This window comes from Bos grunniens, chromosome 8, assembly GCF_055505025.1.
Source record: "Bos grunniens cultivar Pamir isolate PY7600 chromosome 8, Bosgru_T2T1.0, whole genome shotgun sequence".
In the NCBI taxonomy this organism is placed as follows: Eukaryota; Metazoa; Chordata; class Mammalia; order Artiodactyla; family Bovidae; genus Bos; species Bos grunniens.
Window position 1 is genome coordinate 101,183,713 of NC_141172.1, and position 11,421 is coordinate 101,195,133.

General features: G+C 49.2%; 1 protein-coding gene across 3 annotated transcripts in view; it reads right to left on the minus strand.

Moving 5' to 3' along the window:
* Nucleotides 1-11,038, minus strand: part of SUSD1 (sushi domain containing 1) — a 136,984-nt gene extending 125,946 nt beyond the window's left edge. For 2 of the 3 annotated variants that reach the window (XM_086414540.1, XM_086414541.1), the window contains exon 1: nt 10,357-11,038. In XM_086414540.1, the coding sequence (XP_086270666.1) occupies nt 10,357-10,465 (109 nt within the window). In that variant the 5' untranslated portion in view covers nt 10,466-11,038. Of the gene's footprint in view, nt 1-697; nt 855-10,356 lie in introns of those variants that run through there. The other variant, XM_086414542.1, reaches the window with a different exon arrangement.
* Nucleotides 11,039-11,421: the final 383 nt, after the last annotated feature.

Genomic DNA, 11,421 nt, shown 5'->3' on the forward strand with positions numbered 1-11,421 from the left:
TTTGCAGACATTAATCACATATTTATTCCTTCTTGAAAAAAAAAGTGTTAGTTGTTCAGTCCGTTTTTTACTGTTACCTAATGAATTACTCCAAAACTTAGCAACTTAAAACAATAATAAACATTTGCAGTCACACAAACACCCAGAATCACCGGAGACAAAGTAACCAATTCAACCCAGTTTTAATACTAAAAGTCCCCTGTCCCAGGAAACCCCTCAGTTGGGTGCAAACCAAGATAATTGGTCACCCTATTTGGAGAACTTGTTAAAACAGAATCTGAAGTGTTGGGTTTGGGTGTGGGCAGAGCCTGAGAATCTGCATTTCTAAGAAGCTCCCAGAAGTGAAAGTGAAAGTTGCTCAGTTGTGTCTGACTCTGCAACCCCATAGGCTGCACAGTCCATGGACTTCTCCAGGCCAGAATACTGGAGTAGGTAGCCTTTCCCTTCTCCAGGGGATCTTCCCAACCCAGTAATCAAACCCAGGTCTCCCACACTGCAGGCGGATTCTTTACCAACTGAGCCACCAGAAGAAGTCTCAATCTATCAAGGACCCTGGGGAAAGAAAAGGCAATACCAAAGACATCTTTCACCAAGTCTGGACTGAGGCGCAGCTCAGCCGTGGGACCAACATGACAGAGAGAATAACCCAACAGAATCCTCCAGGCCAGGGCCCAGGTCACTGTGCCTTTGCTATTACCTGGGGACAGGGGTGGCGAGAGGAACTGCGTCAAGGCGCAGCTCCACAGCCACATGAAGGATGACGTGACTTCTGTCTTCAGCAGATTCTGCTTAGGACAGCAGAGAGGTGGCTACAACGCAGTAACCGAGGTGACTACTACAGAGGTGAGGGGCACCCCCGCCACCTTCCCCTTGGCCTAGGGATGCCGAGAATTACTGGCAGAGCAACAGGAGAATGCAAACTCCAAAAGTCTAAGAGGATACACCTGACAGGTACTCTCTGTTACTATTACTGTATCTCTCAGCTGAGGGCTGCCACCCGAGACTCACTTCCCTTCTCTACTCTGCAGTGACTAAGTCAGCTAAAACTACACCCAACAATGAGAGCACCGGTGTCTCAATCTCAGTTGGGGTTTTCTCTCTTGCTCCCTGATTATGGGATCGTAGGCAAGGAAACTGTCAGAGATCTGGTTTTAATCTTTCAGATGGAGATCACGTTTCGAGGACTAAATGAGAAATATCAGTGCTTCAGGAGCTTTCAAGCACTAGACAAAGAGCTAATTTCCATGAATATTTATATCTCTTTCCATAGATATTGTTATTGTTGTTAGAAACAAGTCATGCATGAGGCAGTGCCTGGTCTGAGACACCCTGGTTCAGAGCAGGGTTAAGACAGATCACTTGGGCTACAGTCCTAGCTTGGCCACTAGCTAGCTGAGGAATTCTTGACAATCCTGTGCCTCAGTTTCCTGTAAATCTGTAATCCGAAGATGAAAATAAACCTACAGGCTGTTTTGTGGGTTGAAGAGTAAATGAGTTCATTAGCATGAAGCAATTAGAATATGTCAGGCATTATTGTAACATCCACTCAACAGCTCTTCATTAATGAATAAATGAAGGTACTGACAGCTAGCCAGCTCCCAATTATACTAATAAAGAGTCATGGAGAGCTGCACTGATACAAAAACCCAAAGGAATATCGTGTAGACAGATGCCTGCCTATTCAGGGGGTTGATATTCTGGGAACCATAGTACCTCCTTGTTCACTCCCTGTCCACCTCCCACATCCTCTCAGCCTTCTGAGTAACATCTGACTCAGAAGTTGTAAGTTCAGCTTCCTCACCCTTTCAGCTCTGCTTACCCCTCCCTCCTCTCCATGTCACTGCACACGGACACCTAGACCTCGGGATGGAGTGGAGGCTGCCAGCTCGTATTTGAAAATTCAAGCAACAACTTACATGCACCCTTGAAACAACAGCAGATGGACTGTGACAAAGCAGATTTTGTCCACTGTCAAGAGAAGAAGGAAGTTTTAAAAGCACAGATGGAGTGCTTGGATTCAAATCGTGATCTACTCCCCAGCCGCTCACCAGACCAGCCCACTGCACCCCCTGCCTGAGATCCTGTCTCTCACACTCATGGAGACATGTGGAAACAGATCAGATGACCTGAGGAAGAAAGCAAAGGGGCGCCGACGCTCAGGAAGAGAAAGCATTCCCGAGTCTTCCACAGTACCACAGAAAATCGCACAGCTCCTAAGAGACTGCATCAAATTCCGGAGACAGAAGGAACGTGAGAGATCTCGTAGTCTCTCCTCTCCAACATGCCTGACAGGAAAACAAAAACAAACAAACAAAATAGCCTCTGCATTAAAAATCCACCAAGACAGAGCACACTCTACTCTTTCAAGCAGTATAGTCCTCGCAGGGCAGTGGGAACCATGGGCCACTCCCTCTCCCCTCAGTGCAAGGCTGCCATTCCCAGTCAAGAACCTACAACCTTTCCTTGCATTAAATGACTATCAGCCCACAGCTGCGCTGGCCCTTTTGCCTTCTTCTGTCCACCTTCCTCTTTAACCGAGACCAACTTGCAGCAGGACCGCCACACCTGGCCTCCAGACCAGGAACCAACCCATGCCAAGTGTCCCAACATCAGTGCTTCGGAACTCTGAGCAAAGCAGCCACACCCTAAGGTTCATGTCCTGAGTGTCACCCACAAACAGGCTGCCTCACATTCTCCAGCAAGCTGCATACCTTTTTTTTTTTTTTTTCTGTAATCCATATTCAACCCCACCCCCACCTCACCCCCCGCCCCGTCCCCTTTGCAGACCTAAGGCCAACAGGCCACTTGCTACCTTGGGCTGCAGAGACCTAAGAGCCTATTTTAGGATTTGACCAGAAGCTGAGAATAGGCCCTAAGAGCCAAGTTTCTGGAGAAGGAAGACAGGCCACGGTGGGAATCGGCCTTGTCAGCTCTAATCCTGCTCTGTTACTTTGAGTGACTGTAAGTCACTCCAGAACAAGGCACTCCTTCCATTTCCCCCTGTTTCCTCCTCTTCTCACTCTGAACAGAGTATGTGCGGCTGTGATTCACGATGACAGAGTGAAAACTATGGGATGCAGATTTGGGAAGTCAGCGCCCTTCATACCATAACAACTTCCCCAACCCCCTCCACCATCACTCCCCAAGCCTCTCAAGGCCTCTGCCCAACCCCTGGCTTTCCCCAACCCCAAAGGGCCTGAGCCAACAGGTTCCTCAGCCACTCCCAGACTCGGAGCAATACCAGGGAAAGGTTAAGAAACAGGACTGACTGGTTCCAGCCCTCCTCACCCATTACTAACCTCTCTGCTCCACTAGGGCTTGGCACCTCACCCACCCACCAACACCCTCCTGCTCTATCTACTACCATCTCACACCTTCCTCCCACTCAGGCTACCTGACTTCCGCTCCTCCACTCTCTCCTCCCTGAAGCATCTTTGTTGTTGTTGTTTTTGTTGTTCAGTCGCTCAGTCATGTCCGACTCTTTGCAACCCCACGGACTGCAGCACGCCAGGCTTCTCTGTTTTTCACCGTCTCTTGGAGCTTGCTCAAACTCATGTCCATCGAATCGGCGATGCCATCCAACCATCTCGTCCTCTGTCATTCCCTTCTCCTCCTGTTTTCAATATTTCCCAGGATGAGCATCTTTTCTAATTAATTGGCTCTTTGCATCAGGTGGCCAAAGTACTGAAGCTTTAGCTTCAGCATCAGTCCTTCCAATGAATATTCAGGGTTGATCTCCTTTAGAATTGACTGGTTTGATCTCCTTGCAGTCCAAGGGACTCTCAAGAGTCTTCTCCAACACCACAGTTCAAAAGCATCAATTCTTCGGCACTCAGCCTTCTATATGGTCCAACTCTCACATCCATACATGACTACTGGAAAAATCATAGCTTTGACTAGATGGACCTTTGTTGGCAAAGTAATGTCTCTGATTTTTAATATGCTGTCTAGGCTGGTCATAGCTTTTCTTCCAAGGAGCAAGCATCCTTTAATTTCATGGGTGTGGTCACCATCTGCAGTGATGTTGGAGCCCGAGAAAATAAAGTCTCTCACTGTTTCCATTGTTTCCCCATCTATTTGCCATGAAGTGATGGGACCGGATGCCATGATCTTAGCTTTTTGAATTTGAATTTTCAGCCAGCTTTTTCACTCCCCTCTTTCACCTTCATCAAGAGGCTCTTTAGTTCCTCTTTGCTTTCTGCCATAAAGGTGGTATCATTTGCATATCTGAGGTTATTGATATTTCTCCCTGCAATCTTGATTCCAGCATGTGGTTTGTCCAGCCTGGCATTTCGCATGGTGTACTCTGCATAGAAGTTAAATAAGCAGGGTGACAATATACAGCCTTGACGTACTCCTTTCCCGATTTGGAACCAGTGTGTTGTTCCATGTCTTGTTCTAACTGTTGCTTCTTGACCTGCATACAGGTTTCTCATGAGGCAAGTGAGGTGGTCTGGTATTCCCATCTCTTTGAGAATTTTCCACAGTTTGTTGTGATCCACACAGTCAAAGGCTGTGTGGAGCATCTTGGATGACAGTTAAATATAATTTAGCAATGTTACCAGTGAGAGACTGAAAATACAAATGGACAATGGCTAGATCATACATAAAAACAGAACTCTGACCTACAACCTGCAACCACTGGTCTAGTAAGTCAAACCACCTCTGTAACAGCCAAGTCATCAGGATTTAATCAGTATTGGCCAGTTTCCCTAATATTTGCCCATGCCTCAAACTTAGGGCCAATCAGAGAAAGCCAAATACACTACCCTAACCAATGGGACGCCTGCTGTTAGAGGGAAGCCATCTCCAGCTTCCCCATGGCAACATCCTCCAGCCAACGGGGGCACACCTGAAGACTTCCCTTTTCCGCTGTCAAGTTGTGACACTCCCCAGCCTGTCTTTGAGTCTCTGACAAACATAAGAGATGATGGCTGACTCTCTTGCTAGAGGAAGCTCTATATAAACAGCCTTTGCCTATTCTCATGGAGTAGTCTTCATTTATTTCCATACCAGATTCCGAATACAAGCCACAGTCCCTACTCACAAGGACCTCTCACACTAGTAAACAATTACACTGCAATATGGTGTAAGCGTATAGGGCAAAGGTATTATATAGATATGTATGTGTACATATGTGTATGTACAGATACTTCCTTAAGTGTTTAGTGTCCCACACAATATAGCACAGAGGCATGTGTGTGGTGTCTCTGGTCCTGCAAAGGGAACTGGAAAACTCCAAGGGGCCTCCAAGAAGGAGGACAGTTGGGCTGGTTTTGAAAACTGCACAGCACTCACTAAGTAGCCAGCTGTAGGGGAAGGCAAGAGCAGGTCTCCATTCTTCTCCTTCCTTCCCCTCTCCTGATGAAGCTTTCCACTTGTAGACCACCTTTGTTTTCGACCTTCTCCAGTAAGTCTCATTTTTTTTTTTACATTTTCAGTTTCTCACTCTACTGGGTAATTCATCTCATTCTAAAATGTGTTAGATGTACTGATGAACCTCTTTCCAGTGCAGGAATACTGACACAGATGTAGAGAACAGATACGTGGACACAGGAGGGAGGGGAAGATGGGATGAGTTGGGAAATTAGGATTGACATATATACACTACCATGTGCAAAACAGATAGCTAGTGAGAAGCTGCTATAAAGCTTAAGACGCTCAGCTCACGCTCTGTGATGACCTAGAGGGACAGGAGTGGGGCGGAGGTCTATGGGGGAGGAGATATATGCATACATACAGCTGATTCACTTCATTGTACAGCAGAAACTAACAAAGCATCGTAAGGTAATTATAGTCCAATAAAAAGTAAAAATAAAATGTGCTGGAGACAGCTTTACCACTGTTCTCCTGGCCAAAAAAAAAAGAATATCTTGCACTGACCTGGCCAGCCCAACTGAACACAATCTCCTATTTGCTTCGATCTTCTTTAAAGAGTATCTACTCTGCAGTCAAGGTCCTGCATTCATTTGAGCCCTATGGGATCGAACAGAGTCAGACACGACTGAAGCGACTTAGCAGCAGCAGCAGCATCTGGCTCTCACTCTCACTGCTCAGCTAGCTCTGGCTCCCACTGACAGAGTCACCAAAACTAAAGACTTGTTCTCAGTCTCCACACCCTTGGCTCCCATTCTCCTGGTTTCCTCGATGCTCTTCTAGTTCAGTCTTCCTTTGACTTATGTGGGTGCTGCTCCTTCTCCTCCACATGTACCATCTGAACTTAGTGTTTCCAAGAATCTGTCCTTGAAGGCTACTAAACACATCAAAAGAAGCTCAACATCACTCACTATTAGAGAAGTGCAAATCAAAACTACAGTGACATATCACCTCATACTGGTCAGAAGGGTCATCATCAAAAAACTCTACCAACAATAAATGCTGGAGAGGGTGTGGAGAAAAGGGAACCCCCTTGCACTGTTGGTGGGAATGTAAATTGATACAGCCACTATGGAAGACGGTATGGAGACTTCTTTAAAAACTACGAATAAAACTACCATATGATCCAACAACCCCACTACTGGGCATATACCCTGAGAAAACCATAAATGAAAAAGACACATGTACTCCACTGTTCATTGCAACACTATTTACAATAGCTAGGACATGGAAGCAACCTAGGTGTCCATCAACAGATGGATGAAAAAGCTGTGGTACATATATACAATGGAATATTACTCAGCCATAAAAAGGAACGAATTTGAGTCAGTGCTAATTAGGTGGATGAACCTAGAGCCTATTATACAGAGTGAAGTAAGTCAGAAAGAGAAAAACAAATACCGTATATTAACACATATCGATGGAACCTAGAAAAATGGTACTGATGAATAGGTTCTTTGCATGGTAGCAGTAGAGATGCAAAAATAGAACAGACTTGTGAACACATTTATGGGTAGGAAGAAGAGGGTGGGACAAATGGAGAGAGTAGCGTGGAAACGTATACACTAACATATGTAAAGTAGATAGCCAGTGGGAATCTGCTGTATGACTCAGGGAATTCAAACTGGGGCTCTGTGACAACCTAGAGGGGTGGGATGTGGCAGGAGGTGGAAGGGAGGCTCGCGAGGAAGGGAACATCCATGTTGATGTATGGAAGAAATAAACAGAATATTGTGATTATCCTTCAATTAAAAATAAATAATGAAAAAATTGGAAAAAAAACAAAAACCAAAAAGAATCTGTCCTCGGTCCTCTTAGTCTTATCAACCTCAAGGCTTCAAGTGACCATTGAGTCACCATCACTGCAGACACTTACTGTCCACAGCCTCAATTCCCTGTTGATTTCATCTCTCGAAATTCCTAACATCACCTCAAATTCAGGATCTCCAAAACAACGAAGTATCTTTCTTCCCAAATCTTTTTTTGTCCTCGTATAGAACCATATATAAAAGTGGCACCATAAAGAAGACTGAGGGCCGAAGAACTGATGTGTTCAAACTGTGGTGTTGGAGAAGACTTTTGAGAGTCCCTTGGACTGCAAGGAGATCCAACCAGTCAATCCTAAAGGAAATCAACCCTGAATATTCATTGGAAGGACTGATGCTGAAGTTGAAACTCCAAAACTTTGGCCACCTGATGTGAAGAGCTGACTCATTGAAAAAGACCCTGAGGCTGGGAAAAACTGAGGGCTGGAGGAGAAGGAGGGTACAGAGGATAAGATGGTTGGATAGCATCACGAACTCAGCGGACATTAGTTTGAGCAAACTCCGGGAAATAGTGAGGACATGGAAGCCTGGTGTGCTGCAGTCCATGGGGTCACAAACAGTCAAACATGACTTAGCAACTGAACAACAATGGAACCATATGGGGCTTCCCAGGTAGCACTAGTGGTAAAGAGCCTGCCTGCCCAATGCAGGAGATGCAGAGAAGCAGGTTCAATCCTTGGGTCATGAAGATCCCTGGAGCAGGAAATGGCAACCCACTCCAGGGAAATCAGGCAAGAAACCTGGTGGGCTACAGTCCACGGGGTCGCAAAGAGTAGGACACGACAGAGCACTATAGCACTATAGAACCATATACCAAATCAACCCGTCCCAAACCTGTATTGTTCCATCTTCCCTCTTTGGTTCGCTTGAACCTTAACATCTGTCATTAAGTCCTTCCCTTTCCACCTTATCATCTACACACAGTCCTCATTTCCTGCTGTTATGACTGTGGGGCCAAGAGTCAGGACTTTTAGAACAGATGTAACAACTTCCTCAAGAGCCCGTAAGCCTCCAGTCAGTTCCCACACCATCTACCGCAAGGAAACCTGCCCTTCATCACACCAGGTTCTCCACAGTTGTAAAGGATGGGAAAATGCTGACATAGGGAGAGGAGGCGCAACCTCAACCCTGACTTCCATTTCCCAAGATTCACACCACAGCAGTTAAGCAGTTGCAGATGGCTGGGCTTATGTAGTTACTTCGGTCAACATCTGAACCCAGCAAGTCAATGGGAACACAGCGGACAGTTTCCAAGGCTACTGTCTTCACATAGAGATTCTGAAGTATGCTCCAAGCATCTGCAAGCTTTTATCTACACTGCTGTGGGAGACCAAGTTAGAGAAGGAAGTTAGAAAGCCCATCAGAGCATCTGATGTTAAAAAAAAAGCGGGGGCGGGGGGGGGCACTTCAGAAGATTCGCCAACCAAGAAAAATACCATCCGGGGATAGTGAAAGTCCGGAGGTGAAGAGAATTGGGGGGAACAAGAGTAGGAGCCACAGAGTCCCTGAGCATCTCCTTACATGGTATTTGCCATCCACTACAGGATGACTGTTTCATTTACTTCACTTCACTTCACAGGATGACTGTTTCATTTCATTAGGGAAGCTAGACGCTTTCCTTATACCTCTTTTTTCGGCTGCACTGCCTGGCATGTGGGATCTTAGTTCCCCAGTCAGGGGTTGAATCCATGCCCTCTGTTGTGGCAGCATGGAGTCTTACCCGCTGGACCAACAGAAGAGTCTCCCTTGTACCATTTTTTATATCACTCACTCCCTGTACTAAACCTGCAGTGATTATCAATGGCTTCTCACTGCCCAGAAGCATCTAAGTCTAAATGCCTGAGTCTGCCAACTACAACGCACTGCCTTCTGGTGAACTCCAACCTGCTGTTCCGCCCCCATTTTCCACCCACCTTCTACACATCAGTCAAACGGAAATGCAGACCCTGTGCTTTTGTGTCTCCACGTGCTTTCTTACTTTGTCCCCTCCATCTGGGATTTCATTCATTCACTCATTCATTCTCAGTGGAGAGCTGACTGTGCCCTCTGTGATGAGCTGGGATGCCTTTTCCTCAGCTTCCCATATCGAATATTACCTACTTTTTTTGGCCCCATTTAAGGGTCACCTCATCCACGGTGCCACCGGATTCCCTTATTCAAATGTAGTCTCTCCCTCTTCTGACGATTCAACTTTTCAGAGCACTGATGGGATTCTAGGGCTTACCTGGTGGCTCAGGCAGTAAAGAATCTGCCTGTAATGCAGGAGACCAGGGCTCGATCCCTGAGTTGGGAGGATTCCCCTGGAGAAGGAACTGGCAACCCACTCCCTGGAGAATTTCATGACCAGAGGAGCCTGGCAAGCTACTACTCCAACTGCCTGGAAATGGATTATTTGCTTGAGTCTTCTCCAGAATGGGCTTCCTAGTGACTCAGACATAAAGAAAATGCCTGCAATGAGGGAGACCTGGATTCCATCCCTGGGTTGGGAAGATCCCCTGGAGGAGGGCATGGCAACCCATTCCAGTATTCTTGCCTGGAGAATCCCATGGACAGAGTAGCCAGGCCGGCTACAGTTCATGGGGTGGCAAAGAGTCGGACACGACTATGAGGTCAATGAGGGCCAGCACAGGGACCTCACATCCTTCTCAAGAAAACTATTCAAGGACCATTCATCTGTTAAATGAATCAACTGATTAATGAGTGCTTTATTCCCATAAACTTCCTTACACTTCTTTATCACCATATTAGCACCCGGTTCTTCATCAAATGTCAAAAATTAAAAGGCAGGAAGAAAACTGCTCCAGGGTCAAGAATTTGTCGCGCAAAAGCCACAGCGGGGCCGGAAGCGTGACAGTGCAGGCGGAACGCCCTTCCACGCCCTCTCGCGCGGGGCGCGGCTCTCCCAGGGGGCGCCCCCACCCCCTGCTCGCGCCCAGCCCCGGCTCGCGCCAGGTCCCCGGGGGGCGCGGACCCGGCCGCAGGGCACTCAGCTCCCCGCAGCCCCTGTGCGGGGGCGGGGAAGGCAGCCGGGAAAGCCCACCAGTATCGCGGGGCCCCGCCCTCCCGATCTCCGACCTGAGCCCCACTCCCGGGCTCCGCGCCAGCCCGGCCCAGGGGCGGGGGAGCGCCGCGCCCGCTCCCCGCCCGCACTCACCGTCCTGGCTCCACGCTCGGGGCGCACCTCGGGCTAGGCTGAGCAGCAGCAGCAGCGGCAGCAGCAGGCGGCCTAGCGGAATGCCGACGCCCCAGGGTCCCCTGGCCATGCCGCCGCCGCCTCCTTCCCGGCGCGCCTGGACTCCTCCTGCGGCCCCGAGGCGCCGAGATAAGGCGGCTGGCGCCCCGGGGAGGGGACCGGGCTGGGCGCTTCCGGCGCCGCACGGGGGAGCAGAGGGTGCCGCGGGGTCCCGGGCTTGCGGAGCGGCGCGCGGGCCCTTCCTCCCCAGCAGGCCCGCGCCCCGGAGAATGCTCCTTCAAGCAATCGCTCCTGCACCGGCCGTGCACCTGCTGCGCGCCGGGCGCTGCGGGCCCAGGGACACCCGGCGGGCCCGGCCTAGTGACACCCCCGAACGTGGAGTTCCCGACTGCCCGGGAGAAAACGTGTCCCGTGCCCTAAGCCTGTGGAACGATGGCGGGATCCTAGGGGCTCAGGGAGGCACTCCCGGGGTGGCAAAGGAAGAGGGGTGAGGGGCAGAAGGAACAGGAATCTTTCAGGAGCTGAAAGAGAGCTGGGTGAGGTGGCTGGAGCTCCAAGGGCGAGAAGCCCGTCGGTCCAGGGCACCCTGGCGACAGGCTTGACCAGGCGACAAGACCGTCAGTGGCTTCAGAGCTGGTAGGACTTCCTGCTACTCCGGGGACAGTCAGCTTGGGGCGTCAGAGAGGCTTCAGGAAGATGTAAGCGAAGACCTGGGGGTGAGAAGGGCCAGAGAGGAATCTAAGCGGTGAGAGGCGTGGGGCTAGACTAGAGAGCGCGCATTCTAGAAATGGGGAGGGAGACCTCCTTAGAGGGAGAACGGACAGTTGGAGAGAGGCAGTGAGCTGCGGAGATAAAGAAGAACTCATAAACCCAGGAAAGGAGGTTGCTGAGAAGCCATCACCGGGATCTCATCAGGAAAGTCTCCCCGGTTGGCTCTGTAGGACTGGGAAAGTGGCCCGGGAGGCAGGGAGCCCGCCCAGAGCTGGTTGAGAGATCCAGGCAAGAGAGGACACGACCCGGAGCGGA